This window comes from Athene cunicularia (genome assembly GCF_003259725.1).
Source record: "Athene cunicularia isolate RWA chromosome 7 unlocalized genomic scaffold, athCun1 chr7_part2, whole genome shotgun sequence".
Taxonomy (NCBI): domain Eukaryota; kingdom Metazoa; phylum Chordata; class Aves; order Strigiformes; family Strigidae; genus Athene; species Athene cunicularia.
Genome location: NW_020799108.1, coordinates 3,687,787 through 3,705,127, shown reverse-complemented (window position 1 = coordinate 3,705,127; position 17,341 = coordinate 3,687,787). Strand labels below are relative to the sequence as shown.

Sequence of the window (17,341 nt, the reverse complement as noted above, 5' to 3'; positions counted from 1 at the left end):
TATTCAGCCATTTAAAGATTAGAAGTAAACAGTGTCATTGCTTGCACAGTTTTAAGGCCATCTCCTTTCATGCGTTTGTGTTGTGATACAGCCTTTAATTATACAATCAAATTTTTCCCCACGGGATTCCTAGTTTTTCAACATGGCTAACACTCGCTGCCTTTTCGCACAGCTGTCTCATCACAACAGTGATCTCTACACTGTCCCAGGGAGCTCTTTGGCCATCATGGTGTAGCACCTTTTGGTACAGAGGAGTTTTCAGGACAGCTTTCAGCTGCTATAAGGAGGAGACTATCCTTCCTTCTCTTCATTTCCCATCCCATTCACTTCACACCTTGTAATTTTAGTAATACTATCAGGGACAACAATCTGCTGAACGGTGAAGTAGGAAATGTGAAGACTGCACGAGTTCCTCATAGTTCATCAACCAGGCTGGAGTATTTAACCTTCCCAGCACAGGGTTTGGTGCTTGAACTGACCTGGTAATGTTGGTAGTGGTGGGTTAGTTGACATTTTATCTGCAGCAGCCACAGAGGGAGGATATAGTGGGATGGGGGGAACTAAAGGGATAGCTGTCTGTAGTTTTCTCAGTATTTGCTGATGGAAAAGGAAGATACAGGAATCGTGCATCTTCTTTCTGGCTCCCAGGGAAGAGTTCTGCATGTTTACAGACTCTTTTGCCATTGGCTGTTGTTACCTGGTTTTGTCTCAGTTTTCTCTGATGTCTCAAAATGTTCTTTGGTAATAGGATAAATGCTAATTTTGAAGTACGGAAACAGGAAGCATACGAGAGAGGCTTTCATTTTTGAAAGTTAAATTACAGAGAAACAAAGAAGCAGCTTTTTCAGGCATAGGTACAGATTGGAGAACTTTTGCATTAGTTAATATTACAAGCTTATATTTATGGTGGAAAAAATAATTTGAAGGAAAAATATTTCTTCTGATGCCATTGGCACTGTCAGCATTCTTCATTCTGTGTCATTCCAAGGAAAGCTTAGGGAGACAGCAGTGACAACTTCCATGTGTGGCAATATGGAAGCTTAATTCTAAAAAATTAATTTACCAAAGATATTGTATAAGTTTTTGGAAACTATTATGTCAGTGATGGCTGAGAGAAGAGAGAGAAATCCCTGATGTGGTAGAAGTGCCTGCAGGGAGTATCTGAAGTTCATGGCTGGGTTCAGCCAGATGACTCACTTCTAACCAAGTACTAGAAGCACTCCCCTTCACAGTTTGCTCTGAAATGCATTCTCAATTATTTGTGTGTACCTTTGACAAAATTCTCTCCGTACACAGGAGCTGTTGTACTCGGAGTTTTGGAACCCAGAAACAAGCCCTTTATTGATGCTGAGGTCAGGACGCTTCTGGGAACAGTGGCTTGTTGGTTACCAGCTGCTCCCCAGCCAGAAGGAGGTTGTCTCTGTTTTAATGAGTCATGCTTTGTTTCTTTTTATTTAACACAGACACACATATGCCCCCCAAAAACCCCTAAAAAACCCCAAACAAACAAACAAAAGACATACTATTTTCTGTGATAATTCTTTATGGTGGGATTGGTGGACTTCAGAAAAATGTTGACTAGGGTCAAACTGGCAGAAATGTTTCAAGATAGAAGCATGTATGTACTTAGTGCTTTCTAAATGGCATCCTCACGCTGCTGCTTGAAGAGTCTGTAGCCCTGTGAGCAGTGCACTCATTTTCCCATCAAAGTGGAATAAGAAGTTGGCTCTTAAGGTGTTTTGGGCCTTACAACAGTTTCTGTTGGTTTTAATTTTTTGTTTTGGCAGATTTTGTTTTAGATCAGGGAGCCTATGTGGAAGTCAGAAATAAAAATCTCGCATATAAATAGCAGTGAAACAAGCAACTACACTAACCTCTGCTTTCAGTTACAGTAACATAAACCTGAGGAAGCTTTGGCAATACCTTCTGTGTACAAGTATAAGTTAAATTTGGCTCCACAGTCAACTTCTTAATCATTGGATTTTTCTAGAGTCTGCAGTTAATTCTGCTTAGCATATGCTATTGCTTTTTTAATGCTATACACTGGGTTGGGAATAATATTGAGATACCAGTGTTCCCAGTCTGAAATTTGAAGCCAGTGTTGGACAGTTTGGGTTTTGTTCAGTTTGTATTTGTCACTAAAGAAATACCCAAATAATTGGTCATGATCCCAAAAACTCAAATGAGATTTTTGTATAGTAGTTATGCATGTTTATAGTCAGTTCATACTATGACATGACAGAAAAATACTGAAGCTGTAAGGCAGGTGTCTTGTCATTGTAAATAAACTTTAAAATCCCCACTGATTTGGGGATGGGATTGTTAACAGTTTCAGATCAACGAAGTCTTGCTTCAGAAAATTTTGTTTGTGCTGTGTGATCCATCTGGAGCTACTGATAGGAGGCATAATATCAAATAAACTTTCATTGAATGTCCTAGTCTTAAGAAGTCGTGGTTGTTTCAGACAGGACCATTAAGTTCAGGGAAGAAAACATGAAAAGAAATGTGTATGCAATATGTATTTTACATTCTTATTTAAAACGTACCTTGCTTAACTGTCATCAATTACTTTTATTGACCCACAATGACATGCCTTTTGGTTAGTTAGTTAAAATGCATCTCCAAATAATACCAAGAGAATTGTGGCTTGTCTGCATATATACATATGAAGTATATATCATTTTACTTAAAATTAGATGAAAGAGGAAATGTGAACCTCTGCAGATGCCTTGAGAACTCCTGTCTAGTTTTGGCTTTGCTAGCATTTCTCATCTAAACATTTAAAGGCAAGTCAGCAGCTGGTGTAAACGGCTAAAGATGAAATATATCCAACGAAAGAGATGGATTGAAAAAAAATGAATTAGTTAATAAGAGGTTTGGAAGGTTTTAAAACTGGGTTGGTAAGCGACATCCTTTTTGTTCTATTTAAGAAAGACCTATAATCTGACAATACCTAAAGTTATTAATCATACAAAGCAGATAGAGGGCAGATAGAAATAATACTTTTTATGGAGCTTTGGGGGCCATCTGGGCTTTTTGTCACTGTGTTTGTTTTGCACTTTTCTCTTTATGGTTTACGGGTAAAAGATCGTAAAATTGTCCTTGCTGGGAAATGACTGGCAGTCATATGTAGCGTTTTATCCACTCGTATTGTTTTGAGCTGCACGTTACAACTCCATTGAGTTGTTCAGTCACCCTTATTAAGAAATTTGTATTTATTCTTAAATTTATAAATGTTGCTCAACAACCTGACAGTAGTAAGTCACACTGTACACTGTAGGACTGACTTGGCTGCTGGAATGTTGACAACATTATTTTAAAATGTTTATAAGAAATAAAAATTGGCTCAAGATAAGCCAATCTAAGATTTGTTAAGAAACAACTCTGTTTAAAAAAAATTAAAACATCCTTTCCTGTTGAAGGCCAAGTAAGTTCTTTGAGGTTACCTGGGGCTGCACAGCTACTCACTTAAAGAGGTCACTAAAGAGGAAAAGCCCCCAGACAGGATGGTCCATCAAGGAACAAGAAAGCAACAATCCTTCCTCTCTGCATGTTTTTCTGCTGCCGATCAGCACAAAACCTTGTTATTTGGAGATTTTCTAGTAGCTCTCCAGTCTGCATAATGCCACCATTCACAGGGTTCTAATGGGAGAAAGAGCAAGTGTGCCAGTGCAGCCAGAGCTGCTAAATAACCCTTACTCAGGATGCCCTTGCCCTGGGCCATGCTGGAGGTGGAGGAACAGCAAAATCCTGTTCCAGGGTAGAGGAGGGCTCTCATGATTACTGTATATTTAGCAATGGGAAGGTTGTAAATGGCTGCACCCTAGTTGTGTGGTCAAAGAAAATATAGCTGAGACTATAGCAAAAAGTTCAGCCCCTGAAAACCTGTATTTTCTTAGTACATGCTAGGCACTGTCTTGAACTGATGCAAAACCTACCACATTTAATATATATTTTAAAAGATAAGCCAATAGAAAGGAAAATCCATTCATAAAAATCTGAAAGTCAAAATTAGGATTTCCCTGCCAGCAATTATTCAGCTTTAGACTTGTATAATATTTCATATAGCTTTGTATGATGTAACAGTTTCCTCTATGATATTATGGGTTTTAATATACATGTATGTATGTATGTATATGTTTTGAATACATAATTTAGATGAGAACTGTAACAGGTATCTTTTCATCTCCTTGCAATGGAAGCCACAACTCCTGTTCCACAGTACTGTGCTCTGTGACAATAGCTTATTTTCTCAGTGAAACTTAGTTTACCAAAGCCATTAGTGATGGTATTGCTTTTGACAGAACAAATTTGAGTTTGATGGTGTCATGATTACCATGAACTCCCTCTTATTTAAAAGGCTGATCAGATATGAGCTGCATGTTATTTTTTGTGAGTGATTTTTCATGTGCTTCTATCACAGATGAAACTTTCTCAAGTATTTTGTTTTACCAGCTTTTTATTATTTCCTCTTGCCATTATGGTTACATGAATATGGAAGCAGTTGTCTTTTAAATTTGCCTTCTCTTCTTATCTGGTTCTCTTGTGTCTGTCCACACTGGGAATTGGAAGAAGTGAATCATGTTAAATTTCTTTTAAATGCAGTTCAAGCAAAATGTATTTGTCAGTTTATGCAGCTAGTGTAGACTGGGATAAATTGTATTTCAGTCTCACCTAAAAATTTACCCAATGATTAAGCCTTGTGTGCATTTTATATTTTGTGGGTTTTAGGATAGTTAGGTCTCATTACAGTCTTTTAAGGAGTACTTTTAGCAATATTTAAGACGAGTTTAAACATAGTTCCGAAACCTGGGTTTGCAGCCAAAGTAAATGAGGTCTTGTAGTGCCGCATTCCAGTGATTCTGACATCAGAGGAATATCTGCAGCAATAAATTTTTATATAAAAGTGCCTGAATTTTTATATGCCTGCAAGAAGCAAGAGTGGGGTCTGATGTGGAGAAGAATTAAGCTAACCATTCATGACACTAACAAATTTTTTCATGAAAACTTCTACTCCACACTGGCCCCCCCCAGTGTCGCCGCGCTCCCCCCTGCCTCCCAAGAAAATGCGAGATACTTATATTTTGGCAAAATTCAAATGTTATTTTTAAAAAGGCTCAACAAAAGTAGTTAATTTATTTTTCTTTAGTGTTTCCTCGTTCTTTGAGGTTTCTTGATACTCTGCTGCAGTCTGTGGAGATATCTGTCTTTTTGTGAATTAGAGAGTGAGAATTATGCTAAAAATCATCTGAGTGCTGACATGAAGCAAATCAAAATCCCAAAGTATTTTGAAATACTTGCACAAATGGATTTGTATCTAATGTATGATGTAGATATTTGAATACAAAACATTCAGTATTCATCACACCTGCAGCATTATTAGCAAACTTTTTAAAGATTTTCATTCTGGGAAAAATAGTAAAAACCCAAACTTGTAAAGGTTACAAACCTGATTCATACCAGGAAACTGGATTAAAGCGCAGATAGCAGAGCAGGATTGCATCAACTTGGCCTTGTATGGCTGGGCTGAACTTTGCCAGCTAGAAAGAAGATTCACTTTCTGCAGTTGGTACCTCCCTCTGCGGTGACAAGGGAGGACTGGGAAAAGCTGCCCATGAAATGCCCATGGATGTGTCTCAGCTCTGTTTGGGCTAATCAGCTCTTTCGCCATCCCTAGATTTTAAGAGGAAAAAGAGTTTAGTGCAATGTTTTACAATCCAGAGTGCAATCTTTTTTTCCTCATTGTAACAACAATTACATGTTTTTTAGTGCTGATTCTTTCAGATTTACAATTAAAGAGTTTTCATCTTGTTTCCTTTCAGATTCTTCTCATTCTTTTCATCGAGATGAGACTATAGTTATTGCCCTTGCATCTGTGTCCGTACTGGCTGTTTTGATTGCCGCTCTGTTCTTTGGATACAGGATGCTTGCACCCCCCCCCCCGTTTTTTCTTTTGACTATTTCTCAAAGTTATACTTACGTTCTCCCCAGTCCCTATTATATGTTTGCACATAATGCTCCCCTTTCTCCTCTCTGACACTTTATGGTGATATCCCTTTCATAACAGTCTAGAGAGATTTATGATTTCTCCAAGCTGGCATTTTGGGACTCATTTTCCTTCAGCAAATCCTCTGCTCAAAGCAGCTTAAGTGAGGTTGTGAACGTGCTTTATAGTTATTGTCAGTGACACTCAATTATCACAATAGTTGTGTAGCACATAGCCTTAAGATTGTATCTATCAGCACCTTCACTGCTGATTTTTACTGACTACAAAAAGGTTTTACAGGATTCCTTTTCACTTATTATGTCCTTGCCTACAACGTGTATTTCTGCCAAGTCGCAGGTAAGTTGTGTTGTTTTCACTTGTAGCATGGCAAAAAAACCCCCCAAACAACAGTCTGATTCCCTCCCCACCCATTTCCACAGGAGACCGTAAACAAGGTTTGCACAGTATGAACATGATGGAGGCAGCAGCATCAGAGCCCTCACTGGATCTGGATAATCTAAAGTTGTTGGAGGTAAATGTTCAGCTAGTTTCTTAATCTTCATTTTTATTTAATGTAACACTTGCGGTCATATCATGTCCCAGATAGTTACAGAAATCAATGTATCAGTGTTCCTGTAATGTTTTCTTGTAAATCACAGTTTAAAGAAGAAATTAAAAGAAAAAATTAAAAGAAAAAAGAAAAAAAAAAGGGAGGGGAAAAAAGGAAAAAAAAAAGGAGGAAAAAAAAAAAAGGTTGCCACATTTACATTTTGCCTTTAATATTGTCGGTATTAGCTCAAACATGTTCTACCTTGAGAAGAAGACACTAAACCCTGGGAGGTAATGGGGAAAATTGGAATACACTATATTTCAGCATTGCATCAAAAGATCTATCTTTTTGCTTGACACTGAGTACAGTATCCTACTGTAGTCATTTGAAATGCTTTTGTAACCCTATTGGGATATAGAATTTGCTGCAGATGGGGCAGTATATTTCAGTAGTGGTGCATTTATGTATAGTCATTCTTCACAGTGGGGTACTCTCTATCTCCATGGCAACTAAAGGCCAACCAGAACTTTCTACTCAGCTTGGTATTAGATGTGTCATCAGAAAGCTGCAAAATGTTACGCTTTCAATTGGTACGTTTGATAGAATTTACAGAATTTTTAAAAAGCTTTTAGCCAGAAATCAATCAGTAGAATGACTGAGAGAGATTCAGAAAATAGTACTTTTCTTCTTTTTCCCCATTAGAAATCACACCTAGAGATGCAGACTGCTGACATGCAACATGGTCTGGGCTAATGCTGACAGCAGACTAATCAGCAAAGCAATTTGAGTGCCTTCTGCCAACAAAAAAAGTATTTGAGGCAGAGTAAGAATGTGTATTCTAGCAGTGTGCAAAGGCCCAGATTAAATTACTCTTACTGATATGCAGTCTCGGAAAAAGCAGCCAACTACGTTGGTGGAGAAATCTGCTATGGGGTCTTCTGTCCTCTTTCTTAAATCCTAAGGAGCTGACTCCTCGCCCCCCATCACAGGGTGTGGCAGAACAAATGTCGTAACCTGTGCTTGCCTTTCACATCTCTGTGGGTAGAATACATTCCAGGTTTGTACCTTGAAGTGACTCTGCTGCTTTGCAGTCCACTGGCATGGAAGGACTGAGAAATAGAAAGTCTGTCTATTAAAGGACATTTTAGTGTTGAAAACTTTCCTGTTAGACAATTTTATCATCTTTAGAAACATTACTTTTGTAATCCCTTCCACTTTCCACTCCTCTTCCACGTGTAAGTATTTAAAAAGTAAAAAGATACTGGTCCATGAATTCTTTACAGTTTCATGTCCAGGTCTTTCTGAAAATTATTTGAACGAAATAGGTACTTAAATTTTTATGTAGTTAAGACTGGTTTTGAGCTTTAGAAACTAGGACTCTTCCTGAAGGTGGTCCTACATTCTGGTTTAGAACAGAGATTACATTTTTCTTCAGTTGCCATGGAGGTGGGAAAGGACATTCTGTGAAGACTGTCTAACATAGTGGGAGCTAGAATAAAGATTGGCAGGTAGTAAGGAATTTATTCCTTTCTGTTAAAATCTGTTTACCTCTTTTGGTATCTGTTTTGTACTACAAATGCATATATTGTTATTACTAACCTAAAAGGTACAGCTTTTAAAGCTGTCCTAAACCTGAAATGTTTTGCTTAATGTTTGTGATCTCTGGAGTTAATTAAAATTGATCACATAAAAGCTATAAACGTTTAGTAGGCAGAAGTTTAATAAGAGAATGAGCAGCATAAAACACATGGATTTTATTGATTCTGTATATAAAACTGCTGATTTATGATTTATTTACTGGGTATTCAGATCAATTTAGTAAAATCTAAGTTGGCCTATTCTGAGGTTTCCAGCTCCAAAATAGCTTTATGACAGCATAAAACATTCTAATTCTAGTTTCAATACAAAATATTCACCCTATTCATTATTTTTATAGTGTAAGTCAGTATAAAAAATGGTGTACAATCTTTATAGGGTGAAAACTTGGATTTTGTCTTCATTTATTATTTAGCGAACTAATTATTTAAATTTTTTTACAGTTGATTGGCCGGGGACGATACGGAGCAGTGTATAAAGGCTCCCTAGATGAACGTCCAGTTGCTGTGAAAGTATTTTCTTTTGCTAATCGTCAGAACTTTGTCAATGAGAGGAACATTTACAGGATTCCACTGATGGAACATGACAACATTGCCCGCTTCATTGTGGGGGATGAGAGATTCACTGCAGACGGCCGTATGGAATATTTATTGGTGATGGAATATTACCCCAATGTAAGTGCTTCAAAGAAATCAATCGGATTGGTTTGGATTCCTAAGAATAGCCACATACAAAGGATGTACTTTATTATTTGCCAGTGTTTTTCATTGCTTCTTCTTGCACAGTAATGTAAAAATAATCCATATAAATTACAGTTTTAATGAACCTTAGCATGGTTTACTGTAATACCCTTTAAGATTTCCCAGTTAGCACTACCAATGTAGTGTTACAATTCTTAGTATTTGTAGTATTCTGTAGTATTTGCTCTTGGTTATGGTACAGGTTTTTTTAGTTAACTGTGCAACATTCAAGGACAGAATTTGAAGAGTTATTTTTACTTCAAAATAATTTAATTTAAAACTTCTTAGTATTAAGACATTGTATCTCTGTTATGGTAGTTATGACCTCATCCACTAGCTGTAGATGGTGGGGTGTATTACAATGAAACAAAATAGATTCAATATTGTTGTCAATCTAGTTTGTGGTACTATAAATCACGTTGGATTTTTATCCTGTTACCTTCTTTAAAGCTTTCTGTGGCATACCTTATTTATTTTGTTGCAAGATATATTGATGATGTAGGACAAGTCTTAAGAAGGCACTGACTTTCCAGAACCATGTCTTCAAATCTCTTCAGCTAATGAATGGTTACATCCCTCAACTTAATTGATTTGAGATCCTAATGCTCTGTGTGTGGGTGTGTATACGCACATATAGAAACAAAAACATTTTTAAAATAAACAGCATAAATATGAATTGCTTTCATATTTATTTCAAATAAAATATATATTTTATTCAAATAAATAAATATTTATTTATTTTAATATTTATTTATTCAAATAAATATATATTCAAATAAATATAAAAATAAAAAATATATATTTCATATATATTTCAAATAAAATGTAATGCATGTGGGGGTTATATATATGAAAATACAAAAAACTACATTTCATAATTTATTTGGGGGCTTTTTTGCTTGTGTATGGGAAAGAACTTCAATTGTTCAGTTAAATAATTTTTTTAATGAGCTTTTTGGTCTCAAGTAAGTGAACTCTTATTTCGTCCAGTGTGTAAAGGTGATGGCTGAAGCCTGATTCATTATGGGAACAGTAGAACAAAAGCTGCTTATTCAAGTAGCAAAAAGAAACAGAACAGTAATAAATAGCAGTAATGATGGCTTGGCTTAGGGTGGTTTAGACTCTGTCTATATGCTTGTGTTGAAAGTTAAATGCATGCTTGTTTATAAATATCTAAATATATATGCAAATTTAAGGCAACATAGCACTTTACTTGATCATGTCGGCTTATAAAAGATGGGCATCTAAGAAGAGATTGCAGAGGCTGGAAATGACCATAGAAAAAGCTCATTTGTGCCCGCACCAGATGGACAGTAGCAAAGCATGTCAGCTCTGGCCTGCTCTGAAATAGTAGGTTTATTTTCAAATAATTGAGTTAAGTGAAATCAAGCAAGTATTCTGCTCCTGGGAGGGCACAGCATAACTGTCTTAACAGGTAATCTGGTTTTGCCGTTTTCTTGAATGAAGTGATTTTCAGTTGAAATGTAATTTGATTGAAAATTGTATCTTGTTGCTTATATAAACAGGATCTGTTAATGATCTGATTAAATGCATAGATGAGACTTATGACATCATATTATCAGATTCTTTGTCAATATGGTATTAAAACCAGCAAGATTAGTCTAAAATCAATTCACTGGTGGTTTGGAAGTCATTGGAAAAAGTGCACAGCAGGTGTAATTAATGCACAGCGTGATCCTTGATTCAGCGAGCAGATGTTCTGCTGCGTGTGGAACTAACAGCAGAGAAGGACACCTGCTGTGGCAGCCCTTCTAAAAGGGAATTGCACTGTTCAAACTGAAGTCATAAATCTGATTTCAATAAGGAGTAACCCATACAAGATGCGCAGGTGAAATATTCCCCGTCCAAAACATCCTTCTCCCTCAAAATACTTTCCTTCCTGGAAATAAGAACACATTAACGAGAACATTTGCACACAGAAAATTGTTCTTGATGTTGCCTCAGTGAAAGCAAGACAGGTAGGTTTGACTCAAATTGTGTTGTTATCCAAACATGCATTCAGACCAAAGAAAGTAGGTGAGCAAGTAATGAAAGGAAAGATATATGTGTATTTATCAATCAACATGCTGTTCTGGTAGTACTCTGAGGTGTGGCAGGTGAATAAGCAGTAAATTGCAAGGGATGACATAGTAGGAAATACGTAATAGTCACTGAATTGTCCTCCCAGTAGTCAGGCATTCATGTCTTTGTAGAATAGAAAAATTGTTGTAAACCACATACAGAATCTTTTCATTGTTAAAACAAAACTATCAATTGTATCAAAAGTTACAATCAGAACAAATGTCCTTAATTTAACATGTAACTCATGACTGATGAGAATATTCTTAGTTACAACTACATATCTAAATCTTGACTAAAACTTTTCCTGGTTGTCATTTCTACTGAACTTCACTAAAAGTATAAAATCACAACCCTCAGCTAGCTTAAAAAGTATCTGGTGGCTAGCAAGCTCTGCAGCAGAAAGATCGTGAAGTTGGTTTGAGATCTTTATATAGTGAGTGTTTTCCAGTCACACCACGACAACAGTCCTGTGGCCTCTGTTAGAATGGGCTGGAATCTTAACCCACTAAGGCAAGAAAACCTGTTACTGTGCCCAAGTTGCTGGCAGTTGGACACTGATAAAGAGTGTTTGTATTTCTTGAAAATCTTTAAACAATACGAAAAAAGTGTAAAATTCTTTAACTCATTTCTATGTGGATTCTCAGCTTTTTTATTTATTATCAAAATATTTGTGAAGTTCATATAGCAGCATTTAAACCATGAAAAAAACCTGCTCATGTAAACCTGTATGAGGGATATTTGGTCTGTGTTTTCACCAAGGAGGTTATCTGTTATGGGTTCCCTGTTCTGCACAGGCTAAGTCTGAAGAGCTGTTAAGACTTTTGTAATTCTGTTAAGTAGTGTCAAGAACTTGGTTTTAGTTTTAGCATTGGGCTAAAAAAAAATCTAATGCTTCAGTCACTTTTAAATTCTGGTATCTGTGTGTCTCCATCTGAACTCTACATGTGTTACATACCTGAATGTTGACTCCAAATGAACTCAAGTGGCACATACCAGTTTTTTTTGAACCAAATGTTACAGAAGTAATTTTGCAATAAAATGTTTTATTGTGTGGCTATGATAAGATGTTACACATTGGTGCATCTTCAAGATTACAGATTTAAATAGGCAAAACCAGGGTAGTTTGTAGTCATAAACACATTGTAATCTGTATGCCAAGACAACAGGACAACTTGTTCTTCATGCGTGGGGTTTGTTTGTTTAAACTGCCTATATTGTCACTGGGGACTATGTGCATAAAAACTGCTCAAAGGTGTCCTAGTTTGCAGGATCTGGCTCTTGTTTCAGATAGCAGTCTCAGCTTCTAGAATATCTCAGTATCATAACTGACACCCTTCCTTCTGGCTTTCTTGGAGATTCCACCACAAATTACTATAAAATCCCCCATTTTTCACATTTAACTTCTCTTGAAAGAAAAGGGGGACATGACATTCTTTTTTTCCTGTTTCTTCAGTGTGTGTGGACTCGATCGTATTCTGAATTGCGTTTGGAGGTTTTTTTGTTTCAACACATGCATAGATTATAGCAGGGAGATAGATGCCACTGAGAGATGAAGTGTTCTTCTGTAAGTGCTAATGGTTTAAAGACCACTATTTAGTAACCCAGGCTGTTATGTCTGCAGTTGCCTCTCTCCTGTTTTTCAACAAGACTTTTTCAGAAGAATAAATCAAGTGTATGCTTTGCTTTTGTTTTATAATTAATATCATTATTCCTAAAGGCAATCTATGCTTATTTTGTGATAAATTTTCTGTTCTGCTTCTTTAGATAAACCAAATGGTAGCACTAGAAATTAATGAAACTTTGGTCCAATCTTGTGTTTTAGAACATCTGGGTAAACACAGAAGCAGCTGCAGGATTACACCTTTCAGGAGCAATAGATAAAACTGACTCTCCTAAAGATTTTGGGTTATTCAACTGGACTATGATTTTCATCCAGGGTTGGTTTGTTTTTTTCTTTTTTTTAGGGTTCTTTGTGCAAATATTTGAGTCTCCACACAAGTGACTGGGTGAGCTCTTGTCGTTTGGCACACTCTATAACTAGGGGCTTGGCGTACCTGCACACGGAGCTACCTCGAGGAGGTAAGGCCAGGAAGGCATGCCAGGATGTTCAAGATACTCTTGTTTATCAGGTAGTAGATTCCTGCATTTCTTTTTTCTCTGTGACAGTACGGTGAGTAGGAATGATGAATGCAAATAGAGATTATTCAGAACTTCCTGTATGTGCTTTCCTTCGGAACGATCCCGTGTTGCGGGCTGTGTCTGTGATGCTTGTATGAAAACATGGAGTGAGAGCCAGCAGAGCCCCAGAGAAAGGCAAAAGGAGGAGGCAGAGTTGTGCAGTGCTGCTGTATCATGGCAACAGATTACTGGAGACCTGAAGCACTGGATGTCTGTCTAGCAGAGAGCAAACAGATGGGATGTTCTCTTTGTTTTTGCAGTTCAGACACAAATCACCAAAGCAGTTTTTAGTTTGTGTGTGAGCTGTATACGCAAAGAGAAATAACTAAATCTTCTAACTCTACTGTAGCTTTATTTATCGTGTCTCTTGATTTTTGTCTAAGGGTGTGAGCCTAGTCTTCACTGTGTACAAACAATACTGCTGGACTTTTACTGTTTTATGAGAGTACTGGATGTGACAACATACTGATTTGTATCTTTGTATTGCTGCTTGCATGCTTCAGCCAGCATTTCAGCAGCTGAAGTATCATGTTTATAAAGATGATATTCTGAGATCTGTGATGTATCAGACTGCAGAACATGGCCTGGCACTGAAGTATTAGCTTTTTGGCAGTAAATAAAAGGATGGTAGCATTAATTCTATGTTAAGGTGCTAATGTTTGGATTAAAATTGGAAACTATGTCTCTCAAATGTTAGGTATCAACTCTAGCAAAGAATGACAGCTGAAGATGCTGTTGAAGTGCAAGGTTGAAAATACCTAAATCAGTATTCCTATGTGCCATTGAAACTGTAGCTATCATCTTAATTTCATCATTTCAAAATGTGCCAACAGGTGTGTCCATTAGCAGCCAGAAAATGTGTAAACCTTCCATCACAGAGAAGAGACAGCCATAGGCTGATCTATGAATGCTAGGAAGGAACTCATGAATTAGAGTAAATTCCACAGTAAAACCGGTTCTATAGTGCTGGCTGCTTTACTAACGAAATAAATTGCATGTAAACTGAGATTATTCTTCGGAAAAGATCAGATTGCTTGCAAGATGAACATGTTCAGACTCTCTGGAATAATATTGCCTACATATCTTCTGAATAGGTGCCAATTCCAATCATAACCTAAATAGTTGGTGCTGTATTTGACACAGGAGTGTGGATATGAGAGAGACCACTTGGAATGGCTATCAGAGTGGTGGCAGCAGGTCTGTGCTTAAGTACACAATGTCTCTCCTGCTAAAATCATGCTGAAATCTCCCTTGGAAAGAAGCTTTATTAGCAAACACAAACTGTATAGCAGTAGCCTAGTATATTATATAGCTAAAGTGAAACTCTGAAGGTCAGTCACTTTTCTATAGATCACATACTGTGGAGCTCATTATAAAGAAGCAAAAATGTTAGCTTTCTCAAAGATAAGTTGATTTTCTGTTTATAATAGCTGAACAGACATAATGAGGTTCTCTCATTTTGCCTAACAGTAGAACTGCTCAAATAGTAACAAGCATTTCCGTATGTCCAAACAGACCATTACAAACCCGCAATATCCCATCGTGACTTGAACAGCCGCAATGTACTGGTAAAGAATGATGGAACATGTGTAATTAGTGATTTTGGACTCTCCATGAAGTTAACTGGAAACAGACTGGTACGCCCAGGTGAGGAAGATAATGCAGCCATTAGTGAGGTAAGTACAAATGAAGATAAACCAGTGTATAAAGGAAGACAAATTAGTATGGAAGTAACACTGAGAAATAGTTGTTTCTGTTGTTACAAGGTGAATGTTAAGGTGGTACAATTCCTCTAAGGGGGAATTGCTGCAGTAGGGGTGAGAAGTGGTTGAAACCTTCATAGGAAGAAACTGGTTTTATTCTCTAAACACTCAAAGCCGTACCTAGCATTTTGAAATGTGATAGATTGGCAGCTCTGGAGATGGAAGTTTTCTGTGTGAGATGTGAGAAGATCCAAGGTAGGTTTGGTTGCCATGTTGTTTGCAATGATGTGGTACAGATCCCTTCAGTCTTGCACTGCAAGTATTAAATGAAGACCAAACATTCTTTGGTGGTTTTGGTGTTCATTTTTCTGAAATGGTGACATACAGCACTCTGTATACTACAACCATTTCTCTGTGTGTCACCTGCAATTTTCTGGACTTTAAATGAGTACATCTGGAGAGTAAGTGCATGTAGAAAAACGTGGACCAACTGAAAAAGAACAAGGACAAAATAACAGGAGATGCTTGAAAGAGTACCTTACGGAAAAAGATGAAAGAATGAGGGTTGTTTAGAGACGTAAAGATGGAGACAGGTCTTCAAATATGTAAACAGCTTCTACAAAGAGAAAGGAATAAACTGTTTGCATTCAGTGTGTATAGGACAAGAGGTAATGGGATTACGTTGTAGGAGGGAAAATGTAGGTTAGTTATGAAGAAATCTTGTAGAAGGCAGCAAAGGTCTGGAATGGACTGCTGAGTAAGGCTATAGAGAATATGCATTGTTTTATGAACTTAAGGAACAGATCAGGAAACATCTGCTAGGAGTGGTTAGAATGAGAAATTCTAGGCAGAAAGAAGAAACTGGTTTCTTAAGCTTTCTTTTTTATGATGCTGTGATTCAGAGAGTGTTTTTTTCATTTTTGTTTTCTTTTTGTGTAAGTATAAATACACTGACATCTGAATACAGGCTACTGAAATTCACTCTGTTTAAAATAGTCTCACTGTAAGTTCCTGATGGTTCTGTATATTTGTCATCTTTGTGCTTTTTACAGAAAACCTTTACATTTCATTCAAAGAATGTGTTTTGCAGTGCTAATTGCCTTCCCTTAGAAAGCAAGTGCTACGTTAGTAACTACTGCACAGGTCCTCTTTTCAGATCTCCCCTTACTGAACAAAGAAACAGGGAAAAATACTAATTAAAATGCAGGGATATGGAGTAGCCCAGTGACAAAATACTGTCCTACATGTACCGATGAGCGATTGCTCTGATGTAACGTATTTCCTAGTGGAAATTTGTAGATATCTTCCAAGACTGTTAATAGCCTTTGATCATGGAAGATGTTGGGGAGAGCCTGGCTGACAATCCAGGAATAAAGAGAACAAGTTCCTTGTGCAGCAGCATCCTCTTCCTCTATGATACATATCTTGGTGTTTAACAGAGTAGTTTCAGGAAGAAGAAACATTTTTTGCTACATTGTACTGCATATAAGAACATGGAGTAAGTAACAAAATTATTTTGTTTTGGTAAAGTGACAGAGTTAGGGGAAGGGTTTCATTGTGACTGGGCTCCTGATAAGAGTCTAGAAGTTGAGGACATTGATTAGAAGAGAACTTAATTTTTCTTAACTGTAGAAAATATCAAACAACAACAGAAATATTAGAATTATTGTTAAATTTATTTTTAATTATTAAATATAATATATCGTTAAAACAATTATTAATTATTAAAGTATTAAAACTAAATCTCCATAATAAAATTAATTTGGAAGTTGATTCCTGATTTGAAGCTTTGATTTTATGTTTTTCCAGGTCGGTACGATCCGCTATATGGCCCCAGAAGTGCTTGAAGGAGCAGTGAATTTGAGGGACTGTGAATCTGCCTTGAAACAAGTAGATATGTATGCGCTAGGTCTTATCTACTGGGAGATATTTATGAGATGTACAGACCTCTTCCCAGGTAACTAAAAGAACTGGAAAAAACATCAGTAGTGGAAAGTGGTAGCAGCAACCAAAGCTACTCCCTAGCGATAGCTTTTTTAAGTGGAGAAGTAATTTTCTTAATTGGTTTTGCCATTAAGTCGCTGCCATCTAGCGTTCAAGATGATTGTTGTCAATATAGTGTATTCAAGTGTGAAGCATGGGTCATGCTGAAAGACTTTTAAATTACCTTGTTAAGCACTTTGCAGGCCCCATAGTAAGTGCAGTTTGAGCATTATTATTATTTCGCAGAGTTTACAAACACTGAGAGTTTGGCTGATGGCAAAGGCAGTACTTTCAGTTCTTAGAACCGGTAAAAGTGCCTGAAGTGTCTTGCAGACTTCCCTGATGAAAGAATAGATGGGAAGGTGCTGTGATTTAATATAGCCTTTACTCAGTCGTACTTTTATTTATGCTAGTGACATGGAAAATTCAGAGAAATCCTTCATACCTGTAACATAAAGCAAGAGGAAGTGGACTTTTAAAATTTAACATGTGAGATTGTGTCAGAACCGTCATCTTCACAAAT

The 17,341-nt window shown here is 37.0% G+C and overlaps 1 protein-coding gene across 4 annotated transcripts in view; it reads left to right on the top strand.

Moving 5' to 3' along the window:
• The window catches only part of BMPR2 (bone morphogenetic protein receptor type 2), a 114,827-nt gene that overhangs the window by 81,645 nt on the left and 15,841 nt on the right, over nt 1–17,341 (top strand). For all 4 annotated transcript variants that reach the window (XM_026853307.1, XM_026853308.1, XM_026853311.1 and 1 more), the window contains exons 4-9: nt 5,823–5,930; nt 6,424–6,518; nt 8,576–8,806; nt 12,919–13,033; nt 14,648–14,808; nt 16,645–16,792. In XM_026853307.1, coding sequence (XP_026709108.1) covers nt 5,823–5,930; nt 6,424–6,518; nt 8,576–8,806; nt 12,919–13,033; nt 14,648–14,808; nt 16,645–16,792 — 858 coding nt within the window. The remainder of the gene's footprint in view (nt 1–5,822; nt 5,931–6,423; nt 6,519–8,575; nt 8,807–12,918; nt 13,034–14,647; nt 14,809–16,644; nt 16,793–17,341) is intronic.